The sequence below is a fragment of the Dermochelys coriacea genome, chromosome 27 (assembly GCF_009764565.3).
Source record: "Dermochelys coriacea isolate rDerCor1 chromosome 27, rDerCor1.pri.v4, whole genome shotgun sequence".
In the NCBI taxonomy this organism is placed as follows: Eukaryota; Metazoa; Chordata; order Testudines; family Dermochelyidae; genus Dermochelys; species Dermochelys coriacea.
Window position 1 is genome coordinate 13,107,172 of NC_050094.1, and position 17,828 is coordinate 13,124,999.

At 52.9% G+C, this 17,828-nt stretch overlaps 1 protein-coding gene and 1 non-coding gene across 7 annotated transcripts in view; both read right to left on the reverse strand.

Annotated features, from left to right (window-relative positions):
• Positions 1-17,828, reverse strand: part of MED24 (mediator complex subunit 24) — a 34,917-nt gene that overhangs the window by 3,474 nt on the left and 13,615 nt on the right. For 3 of the 6 annotated variants that reach the window (XM_038385447.2, XM_043503321.1, XM_038385448.2), the window contains 15 exons: positions 17,441-17,488; positions 16,088-16,170; positions 15,120-15,206; positions 14,461-14,572; positions 13,558-13,700; positions 11,541-11,578; positions 10,665-10,747; positions 7,516-7,694; positions 7,114-7,213; positions 5,854-6,029; positions 5,394-5,658; positions 4,857-5,038; positions 4,255-4,348; positions 3,702-3,801; positions 217-297 (listed from right to left, as the gene is read on the reverse strand). In XM_038385447.2, the coding sequence (XP_038241375.1) occupies positions 217-297; positions 3,702-3,801; positions 4,255-4,348; positions 4,857-5,038; positions 5,394-5,658; positions 5,854-6,029; positions 7,114-7,213; positions 7,516-7,694; positions 10,665-10,747; positions 11,541-11,578; positions 13,558-13,700; positions 14,461-14,572; positions 15,120-15,206; positions 16,088-16,170; positions 17,441-17,488 (1,771 nt within the window). The remainder of the gene's footprint in view (positions 1-216; positions 298-3,701; positions 3,802-4,254; positions 4,349-4,856; positions 5,039-5,393; positions 5,659-5,853; positions 6,030-7,113; positions 7,214-7,515; positions 7,695-10,664; positions 10,748-11,540; positions 11,579-13,557; positions 13,701-14,460; positions 14,573-15,119; positions 15,207-16,087; positions 16,171-17,440; positions 17,489-17,828) is intronic. The other 3 variants (XM_043503323.1, XM_043503322.1, XM_038385445.2) reach the window with 2 other exon arrangements.
• LOC119849197 lies at positions 11,067-11,174 on the reverse strand. The gene has a single exon (XR_005290430.1). It is a non-coding gene; the product is annotated as a small nucleolar RNA SNORD124 (small nucleolar RNA).

Genomic DNA, 17,828 nt, shown 5'->3' on the forward strand with positions numbered 1-17,828 from the left:
AAAAGGCACCTCCCTGGGGAGCCCATACACGGCAACTGACCAGGTGCCGCTCAACACGACAGGGACTGATTCCACCTTCCTCTCCTGCAAAGGGAGCTGTGGGCAGGATACCCGACCTGACAGGCCAATGCCTGATCCAATCCAGGCCTACGCTCCTGGAGAGTCCATGCAACCCTCCTTATCAAGTCTGGGGACCAACTCCCGCTTGGGACTCACCTAGGACTCTGTTGAGAGGGTCCCTCATGCTGACGGTGTGAAGCTGGGAGGCAGACAGCGAACTGCTCATCGAACGATCTGCTGCAGAGGAGAACACACCCCGGTCAGGAGGAATAACCCCACTGGGCACCTGCGCTCAACCACAGCTGCCAATGTTCCACCCCAGGCAAGATCAGGGACAACTGCCCCTTCCTAATCTGAACACCGCAGGACCATGGAGAAAACCAAGCCAGATGCATCCCCATCCCTGCGGAGAGGGACAGCTGAAAACTGCTGCTGTACAGAGCCCACCTGCGGGTGTGCTTTGCTCTGCCACTTGAGGGGTCTCCCTCCACCCTCAATGGGGGGGCACATAAGATGCCTTCCCCAAACCCTCAATTTTGTCTCTAACACAGTGATACTCAGACCTCAGCGATTCAGGAGCCAAATTAATGATTAACATTACCCAAAAGCGCCAGTCATGTGAATTCATTGTCTCATTTACTACAATACTATATATTCATATTTAAACAGTATGATAGAAATATATATAAACTAAATATTTCTACTCACAGAAAATAAGTTAATAGCATAGTGCAAGTTGATAACTTAATTGGTTAATAACATAGTAAAAGCATCCTGCTTGTGTGATGTAATTATTAACCAATCTAAGTTATTAACCAGTGCTGCAAAGAGCTGCAAGAGACACATTAAAGAGCCACTTGCGGCTCTCCAGGCTCAGTCTGAGTATCACTGCTCTAACACAATCAAAGGCAGAAAGCTCCCTTGAAGCTTTCCCAGCCTTTGGGGGTGTTTGGGTCCAGGGCTTTGGTTTGGTCCATCAGGCAGAAAGGGGAGCTATGAGATTCGGAGCAAGATCCAACGCTGGCTCCAAATGCGAGGTGTTAAGATGATGATCTCTGAAGACAACACACATGTGGATTTGAGTTACCATGTTAGCCCATTCCAATGCTGGAGTAGGAGAAAACTTGTTTCTGCGACCACGCTGGAAATTCAGACCCACCACACAAACACACTGTTTGTTTGATCTCATCACCTGGATTTCTATGTTGATCACCACATTGAGGGGATTGGTTATTGCTCATTGGCTCCTATCGTTAATATTACTGTAGGTCAATTAGATGTATCACAGGATTTTAGGCATTCTGGGATTGGATTAAAAAATGCCATGGCTAATTTTTGGATGCGTCTCTGTGCTTCACTGTTGCACAAGCCCAGCTGTTTATGGTGCTTCCTGAAAGCCAGCGAGGCAGGCAACGCTTAACAGTGTTTATTACAAAGATATATCGGTCTTCATTTCCCCAGCAATCCACATCTGTTCTGGTTTGAATAATGGCTCTGAACTGACACTCAGTAAAATCATAATTAACATAAAGCAGTAGAACATTTATATAGTGCCTTTCGTGCCAAAGTACTTGATAAAATTCAACTGATGCACATCTTGTTTTTATGGTTCACATCACCAGCACTGAAATCAGCCAGCTCTGGGGAGGAACACGGCAGCTGTTTAACAGCCTCACAACAACACTGCATGACAGGGCAGGGTGTTACTGATCACTTACTTAAATGTCATAACTGGGGACAGGAGGGTTCATAGACACGCTGGGCTGAAAGGGACCTTGAGAGGTCATCAAGTCCAGCCGCTGAGCTGAGGAAGGACCAAGTGAATCTAGACCATCCTGGACAGGCATTTGTCTAAACTGTTCTTAAAAATCTTTGATTAGGGGGAGTCCACAACCTCCTGTGCAAGCCTGTTCCAGAGCCTAACCGCACTGTTCTTTAGAAGGCAGAATTCTATCATCGGAGTTAAAGTTTGACCAAGATACCAGAGTTTAACACTGCAACTTTCAGGAAAAAGGACTACGGGACCTAGAATAGCCAAGGCAGTCTGAACTGTGGGTTTACATCTCAGCCAGAAGATTGCCCATTCGACAACCCAGAGCAGCCCAGTGCCCCTTGTTCAGTACTGGATCACAGTGTGCTACCTATTGGCTCACCAACCTCACTTCCTACAGCAGCTTAAATTTTCTCAGGAGGTCTCACATTCAAATATTGATTGGGCCTAATTCTGCCTAGCTTCTGAGATCACGCAGGACCGGACAAGTGGCTAAGGATGTCAATAAAAAGCATATTCCCATGCAAATTGCTCGAGAACTACGGGTAAACTCAGGAAGCAGGATTTCCAAATAACTGCTCCGTCACAGCAAATTAAAAAAACACCCTACATGTCATGGAAAAGGGGAGAAAAAGGCACATTGAAAGAAAGAACAGGAAAGACGGTGAAATAAGGGGAAAACCACACAGAAGGTCATGCGTGTTTAAACAGCAACAAAACCATGAGAAACCACCGGTTTAAAGGACACGTGCTGAAAGGAAACTACTCAACAGATTGATGGGCTGGAGAATTGCAAGGGCATCTCTGATTCACTTCAGGCGAATCTGAGCGAGCATATTTCTGACCTGTAACATCCTGCTATATATAAGCCAAGAGCCCAGAATGCATTTCCTGTTGGATCTGTCGCAATGATTATTCATCCATACACCAGTAACAATCAAATGTTACATTCAAGGAGACTTGCATGGAATTCTTAAAATTAACTTCATTTTGCTTCTTTAATGAAGGCTGCGGCTGAGTGAAATTCCACACCCGTACATTTTTATCTGAAAGGTACCAGTAATGTCAGCTCCTGCCAGCGCTAGTTCGGCTGGAGCACGGGGTGGGGGTCTCTGATGCTGGCAGAGAGAGTTCCTGCCCCATACGCAAAGGGCGAACGTGATGAAGATTTAACCAAAAAAGCCCTTGTTCTCAAGTGTGAGAGAGACATTGGAGTTAAACAGGTGTTAAAAAGCAAGGCAGCCTTCCTAACACTCATCCCCACCCAGGTCCTTCATGCACCGTAAGGAAGCAAACTGAGGCATAAGCCCAGCCTTCATTTCTGCTTCAAGTCACAAAAGCCTCTTTAGTGAAGTCTCTAAACCTTCCTCAACTTCTCCTCCATCTAATCCCCAGACTGGGGTCACAGTGCATCCCCATTCTGTTGCTTACGGCTTTCTGCAGTTCGCCTCTGAAGACACTGAATGGCTGCGTTCCAAACAAGAGGCAGCTGCACTGCAGTGCAGGGCACAGAGAACGCTGTCACCCCACTGACAGTCACACGACATAGAAAGCCTGAATCCGTGAGGGGCTGAGCACCCTCCAATCTCAGCCACCTCAGCTGCACAGATTCACAAATAAGACAAGCACTTTGCATTGATTCAGCAACTGACACATTCAAATATTAAGCAAGTCACCCATGAAGCAGGTGGGTCAGCATTAATAGCCCCAGACCAAACAGAGGCAATGAAGTGATTGGCTGAGGCCAGGTATCATCGGTGGAAGAAAGTCAGGAACAGAACCAGGGCCTCCTGATGCCCTGATCTCCACTCCCAATGCCAGCCCGCAGGCCACATGGCCTCTGGGAAGCTGGTGCCACAATTTCACTTACTAGGGCTGGACAGAACATTGGCGTCCTCCTCGTTGGAGCTCAGCAAGCGCATGAGCTTGGACGGCTGGGTGTCGTCCAGTGGGAACAGGCTAATGTAATCCTGGGGAGGGGGAAAGCAGAAGATTCAGGCAGGGCTGAGCTGCAGCTCGCTGGGCACTCCTAGCACCAGGAAGGTCTCCCAGCTTGGCTGCTATCCAGGCCGGCCTCACAGTCACACCCCTCCCTGGGGGCAGGGTGCAGCACGACTGGATGAAACCAAGTGCAAGGCATGTGGCCAGGTGGGGGATTTTTACACGCAGCTTGCATGGCAGCAAGGATCACCGTAAGCACATGTGTGTGCGAAAACGGTCAAGAGAGCAAACTTCACCAGCCAACCCCAAAGTATCCCCGAGAGATGGCAACCTTCTCTTTACTAGAAAACCAGCTCTCCCGAAAACAACCCGGCTTCCAGCCCATCCCGAGTGGCTGCTTAAGATGGGTTTGCCCGGACATGCACTGGCCACAGGATATAGATCCATGCAACCCACAGACTTTGCACCCAACATACACACACCTCAATATCCTCTCGGTGCCTCTTCCTTTGCCTGGCTGATGCCTGGCCCTTGTTGTGGGAGGAGTAGGAGCTCAGGGCGCACCACACAGAGAGCCTAGCGTGAGAATCACGGGAAAGGAAAGCAGTGTGAACTGCAGGGGGCGGGTTCCCTGGATTCAGCATCACCCCAGCAGCACAGCGGACCGGTGCTCAAAAGGATGTGGGTTCCTGCCTCCATGGCTGGCTCATTGTTTGGGGGTAGCGTCATCGACAGCATGAGCTTCCCAACATGACATGGCAGCTTATCGCTTCCCCTTCGCCCCCATGGCTCTCCCCACTGAGCCTCACACACACAATCCAGGAGACTTCATGCCTCCTGCTAGCCCAGCCAGATTTGCTTAGTCATTGCTTTGAGGGAGGGAGGCAGTGTCTAGAGCAGGGGAATGGGCAAGCAGGATGCCTGGGTTCTAGTCCCAGGTATGCCACTGACTTGCCAGGAGAGCATGGGTCACCTCCAGCAGGGATCCTCAGTCTCCCCCCACCCCCCAGCTCTAAAAGCAGGACTCTTCAGTACATGTCTGTCAAAGGGACCCAGACAGAGGCAGGCCGGGTGGTTCCCTTACTTGGCAAGGGCCTTGCCAGGCGGGTCCATCAGGGTGTGCCACTTGGAGGAATCGGTGAGTAGGCTGGGCAGGATGTGGCCCAGCAGGGATAACGTCAGCTGCTGCATGTCCAAGCAGAAGATGGCGTAGAGGAGTTCCACTGCCCGCAGCGTGTGCTCCTTGCGGGTTTCCTTCAACAGCTCCTAGCAGGAGATGGTGGGGAACAAATCAAGGAGTGGGGAGTAGATTGGCAGCCCTGCCACTATTGCCATGGACACGGGGATCTCTGGTAGCCATGGCTGTCACTCCTGCAAGCATCACACATTACCTGTGCACATCCAGAAAGGGCAGCAAAAGGGAGGCAGCATAATGTAATGGTTAGAGCAGAGGTCTGGGAGTCAGAACTCCTGAGTTCTATTCCCAGCTCAGCCGTCAACTTGCCACTTCCTCCAACACCCCCGCCATCTGTGCCTCAGTTTCCCCATCTGTAAACCTGGCACCATTCTACATACAGCCCCCTGGTGCTATGACACTGCCCCCCCGTCCCCCGGTACATACCTTGACCAGGTTGTTGCAGAACCAGTAGACACCCCCCATGTGCAGCAGCGTGTCGAAGATGTGAATGGAGCGACTGTCGACCCAGCCCTTCTCCAGCACCTTGGTGAACACGCCCATCAGGACCTCTTTGATGGGCTTCTTAGGGGGCAGTAGGTTCCAGTAAGGGATGGGGTCCGTCCCCGTGGAGGGGAATCGGATCTGCGTGGCTGTCTGCTGCAGGACGTCGGCGCACATGTGCTCCAGGATGGAGCTCATTATCACCACGCTGGGAAGCAAAGAGACACACAGAGCAGGCTGAATGAGAGGGCACCCGCACCCACAGCCTGCTCTCTGCAGAGACCTCCTTCCGGCAACGTCCAGTTTGAGATTTAAAGCTACAAGAGGCAGGAAATAGAGCCCTCCGGAGACAAGGCCCCAGCCCCATGGCTGCTGTCTTTCCCCACGTGACCGCCCCCCTCACCGCTCGTTGTAGAACTGCAGCGTGTTCTCGCTTTGCAGGGATGTGGCCAGCTGCCGGATCATCTGTAGCGACTTGTCTCGCTCATCCAAGCCCAGCATGCGGACATGGGCCACCAGCCAGGCCATGGCGCACACGGCCATGCTGCACACCTTCCCTTTGATGTTATCTGTGATTTTCTGAGGGCGAGACACAGGCAGACGGCTGAGGTTCTGCACAAGACACAAATGCAGCCCCGCCCACTTTCCAAAGACACTGCTCTGTTTCACATCGCTAGGGGGTCCTGAAGCAACAGAGCCAAATCCACCCCTGGTGCAACTCCATCCGTTTCAGGGGGGTGGGTCTCGCCCCAGGGCCTTGCCCAATCCCTGCTGAAGGCAGGGGGAAAGCTTGGACCAGCCCCTCGGTGGCAAGTGCTGAAAGCAAATGGTCGTACGCAGCGTTTCTATGGTGCTCTTTCTCCCCAGACCGCAGAGCACTTGATAGAGTGGGGCAGGATCAGTGTCGAGATCCCCCACTACAGATGGAGAAACTGAGGCACAGAGAGGAGCAGCACCTCGCCCAAGGTCACAGGGGAGCAAGCAGGGCAGGATTTTGTACGTGTCTCCACCCTACCAAAGGGCTGGACGTTTGTTAGTTTTGCTCTCTGGAGGTGTCTGACTGCTGAGGAGCAAGAGATACGCTTTGCAATAAAGTGTCTGAGAGGAGGTGTAAATCCCCAGTGGGGAAAGCTCCCACCAAAGAGCAAAATCTGGACCCCACAATGCAGGACAAAGGATTCTGTCCTAACCAAGAGTTTACACCCGCATCCAATTTCACTGGCATTAGACACTTACATTGTGAAGGCTGGTACTACTGAGCAGGTGACAAACAGATCACACTTATGGTGAGTGGTGATATTACAAGCATGGTTTCTTTGTTTTAATTGAAGGCTGGTGAAAGATGCTGGATTGGCTGTTCTAGAGACAGACGTTCCTGTTTACCAGGTCCGGTAACCCAGGATTCTCTCTCTCTCTCTCTCTCTCGCTCGCTCCCCCACCCCCATCCCACTGTGCTGAACCCCTATCCTAGAGGGGCGGTATTCAGAGCAAGAAGGGCGTTCGGCCCCCGGGATCCGCTCGGGCTTCGGGTGATTCTGTGAGGCGAACATTTGCAAACCTGCCTTCTGGAAACACCCAGCCCAGGGATGTTTGTGCCTCGGCTCTATCCCAGTGGGGGAGGGCTCCCCTAAGGTGCCCAGGGAGGAGCCAACGGCGCAACTACCTGGATCGACTCAAAGGTGAGCACGCCGTTCTCCCAGGCATTGAGGATCTCCAGGATGGCTGCCGAGATGCTGAGACATGCCTCATGCCACTTCATTTGCCTGCCAGGAGGGGGAGGGAGAAACAGAGGGAAGCCTGGTCAGGGGCACAGGATACCTTTAAACGCTCACTCACCACGACCCTACCAGCCCAAAGAAGCAAGACATGTACTGGCAAGACATGGGTCCCACGGGCAAGCCGCGCTGTTGGCCCTCAGCCTAGGCTGGGTTCTGGTAGCTGTTTGAGAGGGGAGTGGGCTCAAGCAAACTGCTCTGTTGGGAATCTAGCTCAGCCCAGGCTGGAGTATGGGTGGGAGTCAGGTCCCTGCCCCCCGCCCCCACACACACACACGGGAGCTACGTACACCAGCTTCATTTCCGAGGAGCTGTTCAGCAGAGCAACCAGCGATTCCACCTTTGTTGAATCAGGCCGGAAGCAGGGGTGATCTGGGTTGAGGATTTTCCCCTCCTCCGGCATGCAGGTCTGCATCCAGGTCTCGAAGAATGGCACCTCACCCGTGGGGCTGGACTCTGAGAGGATCACCTGGAAAGAGGCCCCAAGCAAAGGCACCCTAAGAGAACGCGAGCAGCCCAGCCAACGCACAGCTCGCAGCTGAAGCGACAGCAACTCATTGTGGCCAATGTGGCTGATGTCAAGGGACTACTCCTGATGGAAAGGCAAGTCTCCGTGGTTCTGGCCAGTTCCAATGAGGCGAGTTACTCTCTGTCCTCAAAGTGTCACTCTTCCACGGGATTCTCCTTCCCTTCCGGCCGTGCTGTGCACAGACTGCACATTCCACCCCCGAGGTGGCTGCATTTCAGTGACCGAGTGGAAGCAGGTCCTACGTCAGCCTCTACAAAATGCTCTCTGGATGGAGGAACGACTGCCACCAGGACCTGGCGTATCTGTCACGAGCAGGGATTCTTGCCCTGCCAATTCCTCGGGTGCAGAGTGCCCCCAAGCCCTCCTAGGGAGCATCCCTTGCTTCCCTACAAACCAATCACTCCAGGTCCCTGGCAATATTTTGGACAATGACTTCCCAATATACCTGTGCACAGGAAATCCCGGCAGCGAGGGAGCCAAGGATTATCCTGGGCTTGCAGGAGCCGGGATGTTTGCATCAGGCTGGCTCCTCGCCTTCGGTTTGCTGGTGTGTGGAGCTTCCCCTAGGCCCCCCCAGCCCGGTGAGCTGGGACAGCACCCAGCAGGCTCTCACAGCCCGCGTTAGGAAGTAGGACTGGGGGAGGAGCCGACAAGGAGCCAGGCTCTGCTGCACACCCGGCCAAGTAAAGGATGGAAATACCAGAACGCAAATCAGCTGCAATGCAGCCAAGCACCAGGGACTCCAGCTGAACCAACACACAGCACAAGGTTAAACCAAAAGAAACCTGTCTCGGGAGGAGTCATGCCCCCACAAAGAGCTGTTTCACTAGCTACCCAATTCCCTTGCCCAGATATCTGCCCCCTTTAACGTTCCCTGGAAGCAGATCTCGGCGTGTGTGACACGCCAAAGGACTGTGAACTGCTAGGGTGTAGGCATTGCCTTCCTTGGCACTGCTGCTTCGTTAGCTGTATGGTACCGTCACGGGGGGCCTGTGGGAGTTTGGCTTTTAGACTCCCCGAACGGGAGACATAGCTGTGAATTTCCCTTTTCAGAATACAGGAGGCTGCTGCCTGGCCCACTGGCTGGACTGTGCACTGACATACAATGGAGCGGGGTTGAATTGCAGAGTATGGCTGGCTCCCACGCTGTGGAGATTCAAGAATACCCTGTATATTTCCCTACTGAGTATATAGGACTATTACTGCACACTGCCTTAGCCTTCTAAGACATCACAAACAGCAGGCAAGCCCACAAGGCCCCAGAGAGAGACATGTTAGGGTTACTTTAAGCAGCACCAAAATGCAGCCACCTCTGGGGTGACATGCCATTGCTGTTCAGCAGAACCCAGCCAAGCTGTACAAGACTTTATGATGGAAAATAATTAATAACAAAGCCAGCTGAAGTGGCAGGGTGAGTTTACTAGCAATCCTTTGTTCCTTTCTATCCTCTCCCTCCAAGGATCTACCAGTACCTTCCAAACATTACTGAACTAATCCTCACCTCACTCCTGAGAGGTGGGCATTAGAGACTGGGAAACTGAGGCAGAGAGCAGGGAAGTGGCTTATTCAAGGCCACAGAGTGAGTCAGTGGCACAACCAGAAACAGAACCCAGGAGTCCTGACTCCCCTGTCCTAAGCTTTATCCTCTGTCAGTTAGAAAAAGGGAGGTAGTCTGGGAATTTGCCAGAATAGAGAGGTTAACTCCCCAAATACAAACATGTTTAATAGCGGGAGAGAGTTCCCCTTAACCACCCCTGGAGCTGCTCACCGCCAGACTGTCTGTACAGTATTCATACAGGCTAGGACAATGCTGCATCCTTACCCAGCTGGGGCCCTGGGGGAAAATGGGTGAGAAACAGACCCCCCAGAATCAAACAGGAACATGGACATGGACAAGCGAAAGAGCTGGCGTTTCTGAGCCAGCGTTAGCGCCTTCGTTCATGAGCATGACCATGTTACCTGTAGTTGCACAGCGCCCCCACGTGGGCATCCTTATATATTAATCTCTGCCTGAATATCAAAACTAAGCAGGATGACAGGATTGAGAGATGGGAAGAGAGGCAGTCGATCACTGAGCCCGTCTCGCCAGAGGTGAATCCGGACCCAGCTCTAGGAAACAAAGCAGGAGTGGGAGGGGATGGTTTATTCTATCTCTGACTCCTGTGATGTTACAAGGTCACGCCAAATGCCCACACTTTGTGGGTCTGACACGAGAGGTAGCGGAGGGGAAGGAAAACGAACAGGTTAAGATGAACCATTCTGTCATGCCCAATAATGGGGGTGGCCTCAGTTTGGGGGCGCCCAGCTGGCAGCCCCTTGACCTGATTTTCACAGGTGCTGAGCACCCACAGTTCACTTCAACTGGAGTCCTGGGTGCTCAATGCTTCTGGGGAGGAGAAAAAAAACCATAAGGCCCTCGGCTAGCCGCTGAAGTCAGCAGCCACTGACAGACGTTTGGCTGGAAGTTAATTTCATGTGTTCGTTAACCCAAGAGCAGAACGGGAGTTCCCACAGCTACCAGGACTCTTGCTCTTTCCAAACCCAGCCCTCTCTTTTCCAAGCTGAAAGGAAGCAGGTGAAATTAAATGCTCCAATGATCTCTGCACAGAGAGCCCTAATGTGATGTCCCCAGCGGGTCACCATCTGTGGCGATCAAACCCACCACCTCTGGATCCAAAAGCATGAGCTTCTGTCGCCCAAACGAAAAGACCCAGCTCCATTAGATGCACCCTCCACGTGATCCAGCCACTAGAGGGACACCAAGAGCCACAGTGCATTAGTCTAAGCTACAGAAGTGCTGTATGGTCTGAGCTCAGGTTTATTCATTCAGGATCTCCTAGCTGGATGGCACGAGGTCAGGCTTCCTGGAGAAACCGGCGCGCAGAGCCCCACGGACGGGGGGCAGCCTACCTCAGAGCCGTAGGTCTGGGCGACGTGACACAGCATGAGGAAGGAAATGTCGAACAGCAGGGCCCTGACAGAAGCCGCTTTGGCTGTGGAGGAGAAACCAAGCTGTTACCAGAGGAGCTTTCCAACCTCAGTTCGCCCCACTCCTTCCCTCAAGGCCCCAGTGGGATGCTGTGGAGGGACCTCCCCCACCCCACTGCACTGGCACACACTGCCTCCCGTGGGGCGCCCGGCGCCCTACCAGCAGGGAGAGCAGGTCAGTGCTCACACACCCTGCATAGCGGCCTCACCTGAGGGACCAACACATCCAAGGTCAGGGAACTTTCACTAGCCCTCACCCCGCATGCTGAGCTGAGACCCTGCTGCATCACTAAGTGGCCATGGAGCCTGGAGCTAAGCCTTCCCTCCAGCCAATGGAAGGTCAGAGCATTTCACATGTTTAATCACATGCAAATATATTCATAATCCTTATCTTGGGTCCTGTGCTCAGACATCATCCCTTCCAAAGAAGGAGAGGCTAAGGGGCACTGGCAGCAGGCAAATCTCCCCCTCCCCCCCGGGGAAGGAAGGGGGACTCATCTCCCCCATCCCCATTACAGAGCCCCCTGACCTGCAGCCGAGCTGGTAATGAGCAGCGGGGGCTGCAGGGCAATGCACACGTGCAGCCGGAGAGGATAAAGAACCCCAGTGAGCCCTGTACCCTGCCAGAGTGAATCAATGCCCCCTTGTGCAGGCCCCCGGCTGGGACAGTGCTCTCTACTGTTATGCTACGGCATTAACCCCTTCAGACCAGGGGTGCCCTATGAAAGGGCCCGGGCTTAGCTCCTCCACATTCAGTAGTAAGGGGCTCTGCAGTTCAAGCTGCCCTGTCACACTTACAGCCTTCTCCGCTGATGTGCTTGGTAAATTCATTCAGCCTGCAGAGAGGCAGAGAAAGAAGCAATGAAGCACCATAGCCAAGGGTTCGGTCTCTGTGGCTGGTGAAACTGAAACCTCTTTATCCCCAGGACAGGGCAGGCTGCCCACACCGGCTGCCCACGCCAAGCCTCCTCCACCCTCACTTGCCACGGCAACTCAGACCCAGCTTGGACCCTCTCCCCAACCAGGGCTGGCCTCCCAGTTCCCACCGGCTCCTTTCTCTGCTGGCTTCATGGCACAGGCCCCATCTAAAGATGGAAGGGGAAGGAGACCAGATGCTGGGCTGGGACTCTGTAGGCCTGGGTTCAGTTCCCAGCTCAATGACATGTCCCCTCTGGGCTTCCATTGCCCAGTGTAAAATGGAATGAAACTTGCTCTCCCCCACCCTTTGCCTGGTCTGGTTAGCCTGGGAGTCCCTGTGGTTAGGGTTAGAGGCCCCAGCCAACCTGATCTTGGCCTCTAGCCATTCCTGCTCCATCCATCAATTCTAGCAGAGTAACAGCATTTGCCACATCTGACATGGGTGCACTGAACAGGGGGAATTCAGGCTTAAAACACAGAAGATGGCACCCTGTACATTAAGACATGCACACCTGTTCTAAGAAGCCAGCACCACATCAACTCGACTCACTACCACACCCCAGCTGCACTGGCTCTTTGGTTCGCACTCTCTTTTCATACGCTTTAGTGGTTTGAAGATTTGAATGTGTGCAAAATAAAAATGACTCCAAATCCCCAGCCTGGGTTTTGCCCAAGACTGGTTTGACTATAGTAACAATTCTCAAGAATGATTCCAGCTGACAGACAGGGCTTTAACGTGTCATAATAGGAAAAGGTCCTGCTTATTTATATTACCGTAGTGCTTGGACACCCCACTTCAGATTATGCTGGGTGCTGCACAGAAAACAAGTGAAAAGTATCCCTCTGCCCCAGAGCTCACAATCTAAATAGACTAAGCCCCTGTCTACATTAGGAGCGCTTTGCTGCTACAGGAACACCAGTATATATATACACCAAGAAAGCACAGCTAGTGTGGACGCAGCTAAAGCTGCACTTTCCTGGTATAGTGAAAGTGCCCCCTGCAAACAAAACAGGCGATAATCAGTAAAAGCTCGGCGTTGTCAGTTTAGCTGCATCTACACTAGGGGCTCCTGTTGGCACAGCTAGGTGGGTCAGGGATCACATCCCTGACTGACATAGCTACTCTGGCAGAATTTTGTAATGTAGACATAACCTAAGGGATGGAGGGGAAACTGAGGTACAGAGAGGGGAAAGGACTTGCCCAAAGTTGCACAGCAAGTCCACAGCAAAGCTGGGAAAAGAACCCAGGAGTCCTGACTCCAAGTGTATGCCCTGTCCACTGGGCTCAGCTGCCTCAAGTTAGCTTGCCATGTGCACTCCCACATCAGCTGGTTTTAGAGTACACGAGTTCAAACTCACAATTCTAGCTAGTTATTTTTAATGCACTGTCCAACACTGCAGCTTTTCCCCTGCCCGCCTGGGGACAGCGAGGGATTTTAGCGGGCAAGCAGAGTAGCAGGGCTGTTTGTTTTCGATATCATGGCTGGGGCAGGTGGATTTTGTGCCTGGGTGGTATGTTTCCAGCACAGGAGGCTAACAAATCCCCCCACATAACAATCTGAGCTCTGAACATCTGCAGACCTATCCAGAGATTGCTGAAAAGCACTGATTAAAGACACGTTCTCAAAGCACCACAGGGGGCTTTGCTGTACAGCTCCCACTGCCAGCCGAGGCAGATGCGTGGCCAAAGCCAGCTATGTCGCTGCACCCAAAGCATGAGAGGACACAAAAACCAGATCAATCCAGCCTCATTATATCTCCTGGATGTTTGAGGCCAACTGCTTCCCTCATTCTGCTCAGAGGTGGGAGGTCTGAGGCACAAACAGGTGACACAGCTGCCACAGCACCCCGCGCCCAGCGATAACCCAGCACAGACAATCTCTCTGGAGTCACTCACTTGATGAACTTCCGAGCAAAAGATTTCAGCTTCCCCGTCGCTGCTGCAGCTGCCAATAGCAGATCCAGGCTCTTCCCAGACAGCATGTGGCCCAAGACGCCTAGTAGCCCCTCGGGGGATTTGGAGTGATCTGCATCCATGGTCTAGTGAAAAAACAGGGGGCCGGGGAACAAAGCAGTTTTAAATAGTGTATAAAGCGGCTGTAGAACTCTGGGCATGACTGGAGCTCTCCGATTGGCTGTCGGTAACGCCATATGCAAGTCAGTCCTCATCAGAAGCCCCGTGGTTCTGGTCTATATGAGAAAACGAGAGATCCCATCTCCCCAGAGGGATAAGCCCTGCCAGACAGCGCTCTAGCGTTGCTCAGCCACCACTCAAAGAGAGCTGTCATTACCCATAATCTGCCACCTGCTGTGGCTCAAGTGGGACCTGTGGAACAAAATGTACTTGCTGATTCAGAAGCTGGGGAGCGCGGCGGCCGTAACAATGCAGGGAAAGACTGCATCTGCCTGCGTGAGCTCTGTGTGCATTATCCAGAGAGAAAGGAGCTGGGAGCAGGACGTACACAGAGTTCTCTGCCGGCAGAGGCCTGAGTCATGCTGTTACAGCCCAAGTGCATTAATATGCTGGATAAGGTCACTGCTTCCAGGTGCAGCTAAAGGGGTGGCTTGGGCATGGGGAACAGCTCCTCTGACTCTTACAGCCACTAGAGCGGAACAGGACACCAGTCAATTCCAATGGCGCGGCATAGGGCTGCCGGCTGCCAGCAAGGCTGACTGGAGGTGCTGCCTTTCTCCCAGCACTGGGAGAGAACCTGGAGCATTACAGTCGCTCACAAGCCATCAAGGATCCCAGGTGTCCGCAGCGGTCTGGGACGGGGGCGAGGAGCACTGGGGAAGTTACCTTGAGGATGTTGGTGACAGTGGGCTCGGCTCTCAGGATGAGTCCCGGGTTGGGCTGGATGTTGGCATTCTCTGCCGATTTCAAGCGTGGCGCGTGCTCCCGGTCGGCTGTCCTGGGGGAGATATGCACGGAGATGAGGGAATCAGAGAGGAGGGGCCCCCTCTTTCCCCTGCTTTCCAAACAATGCCCTTTGGGTCTGCGATCCCCCACTCCCTTCACCAAGAGTGCCATCTACACCAAGAGGGACAGGGTTAATACAGCCTGCAGGAATCCAGCACCCACGCCCCTCCCCACATAGGAAGCCTGTAGCCAGCCAGACCAGCAGATCTGAGACGAGGAGGCAGTTCCCTGGGCCGACAAGGCCCCATTCCCTCCCAGTCCACATAGTGTACTCAGCGGAGACCAGCAAAGGCCTTTCTCTTCCGGCTGGGACACCTAGGGTCTTTTAGCCCCCCTCTCTGACAGACTCTTCCTTTAGGGTTTTGACGTCTGGTTAGATCCAAGCTGTCCCGTTAACTTCCTCATAATGGAATAAAGACTCTCAGAGCCCCCAGAACCCAGTGATTCCCCAGGGAAAGGGATGGCAGCAAGACCCGGCTGCTATCAACGTGCAGGAATTTCACAGGGGAACTCCCAAAGCGGCAGAGCTGGGGGCCTACCGTTTGGCGACTAGGTTGGTCATGTTGGCCTCAGACAGCAGTCCCTGTTTGCTACACTCCTGCAGGAGCAGACTAGTACAGTCACAGCTGGAATTGAGAAAGATGGAGCTAAGAGAACAAGGAATCCTACAAACACACACACACAAGCTCACTGACCCACGTTAGGGTGGGAGCAGGAAAGCAGCTACTTCAGAGAGGCCAGAGCTTTCATGCTTCTGACCAGAGCAAAGGAGACAGCATTGTGAAGTGCAGGGTCAGGACTCGGGGTTTTAGCCCCACTTTTAGAAAGACGTGGGCACCTAGTGGCTCAGACAAGAGACGGGCTCAGAACTGGGTTCTCTCTCTTTAGCGTTGTAAGGCCACTGAACCATCCTGGGCACGTCATTTCTGTTAAACGGGGCTAACGATATGTACCCACCTCACGGCAGGGGCTGCCAGCGTGTTTGTTTGTAAGGTGCCCCAGAAGCAGAGCGCGTTATTAGTATGAGACTCAGCTGCTAAACACTTGCTGTTGGGAGGGGAAATGAAGTACAGGAAACTTGGGGAGAAAAAAGCTGTGTTCCAAACTGTACACCAGCCTCAGGAACAGCCAGCAGGAAACATGCCAGCAGTTGTACAATAGCAAAGCAGGGACACTGATCAGGCACTGAAGGCTGGGCTGAGCGTTTTGCCACAGATCCAGGTGCTCAGAAACCAGGGATTAAAAGTAAAATGGGATCCACGTTTTCTACTAGGTATTAAACCCAGGACACAGGCCAGTTTACCCATTTGGGGCTGTGGGGCTCCTCCGGCATGAGAGACATGCTGTCCCCATGGTTCTGCGTGCAGCCCAATGGTTCTCAACAGAATCCAGTCATTCCCACAGCAGTGAGGAGGAGGAAAAACCCCGCATATGGCATACAACAGCCGTGCCCTTTCCCCTGGATGCTCCGAGGTCAGGCGGAGACACGGGAGGGAGAAGGACTTACTTGCATCGCTGATCAGCTTTGTCCAGCAAAGGGGTGAGTTTTAGCAGGAACTCAAAGGCACAATTCACGTCCTCAGTGAAATCCTGCAGCCACACAAGAGGCAAGAGCTCGATCAGACCTCGCTGCACAAGGTATAAGAGATTCTTTGAGCTGAAGCAACAAAGCCACTTAGAAACTTGGGCTCGATTCTGCCCCATCAGCTGAATAACTCTGCACAGCTTCACACTGGTGGACCAACAGAGCGTTGGCTAGTCAGTGTGACATTAGCAAAGGGATGGATTATCCTATGGTACTTCTGGGACATGGGGAAGGCTGGGCAGCCAGAGTCTGATATTCAGAGGTGCCGCCTCCCACTGAAGTCACAGCACTGCAGGAACACAACCCTCAGCACCAACAGGAGCTGCAGACACTTGCCATGAAAGTCAGGCCCCAACCTCCGGTCATGCATTACAAGCTGACTTCCACTGCTCAGCAAGGAGAGAGAGGAGATCCTTAGAAATAAGCTGGGTTGGTGTTTTACTGTGAAGTTCCCACCCCTCGAAACAAAATCACCCACAGAGATATCAAAAGAGCACTGTGGTAAATGATAAGAGCAGCCAAGCAGGGATGACTTGTGACCTCTGGCTATAAACCTTCCCCCAAGGTGTTTCAGCCTAGACCAGCTATCACAGTGGTACCCCATCCTCCCATTGCACCCTCGAGGCCAGGAGTGTCTCCTCCCCCAGTTACGTCCTCGTCTTTTAGACTGTAAGCTCCTTGGGGCAGGCAGTGCCCTTGGCCGCATGGCCCCGACGTTGCTGAGACTTACACACGTGCTTATGGTTACGGACATGAGGGGTCCTGATGACCAATCAGATCATTCCTGGTGCAAAGCTGAGCATGGGCCTATGTCTCTGAGGGAGCAAGGTCTATATTTGTAGAGTGTCTAGTACAACAGAGCCCCAAACTGGCTGTGGGGTGGGGTTACACAGAGCCCCTGCTACAGGGGGAAGGAGGACCCTGGTATGGGGGGCACACACAACCCCAGGCAGAGGGGCAGAGTTTCAGAGAGTCCCTGAAATAGCGGGAGGTAGGACGGTGGCAGGAGGGATGCAAGGAGCCCCTGGTGTGTACAAGTTCAGACAACACGTTACAAAGCATGTGACCTCCCAGGCTATTAGACCGTAAACTCTTTGGGGAAGTGAGTGTCCACTACTCTGGGATTGTTCAGTGCCTAGCACAATAGAGCCTCCATCTCATCTGGTCCCTAGGCACCTCAATTACAAACATGATCTCTGTGTGTGTGTATTGTGTACACACACACACTGCACTGTAAATGATCAATACTAAATACCAACAGTCACAGCAACTCACCTTCTCTCCCTGGGGATATTTCTTTAGTTTAACCAGAACCTGAGGGATCTGAAAGAAACAGTTTTTTAAAACATTCAGATCTAGCCCAAGAGATCCTGGGTGCGGAGACTCAGGCTCATCCACCACGATACATGGCTCGCATCCAGGAGTCATGGCAGAAGACACCAGCCCTAGAGAAAACACCCCTAAGAGCTGCCCCACAGAACTGCACCAGCGATCCATCTAGTCAATGCCCTGGGACCATCTGTTCCCGAGGAAGGTGGGGGGAAAGCCCCCGCGTGGACATTTATGGAATCACCCGCACAGAAGGGAAGTGTCACAGTTTCTTCCTAACCCACCTCCCCATCTCTCAGAGCTGAAGCAGGAGTGTCTGTTCATTTCCATTAGG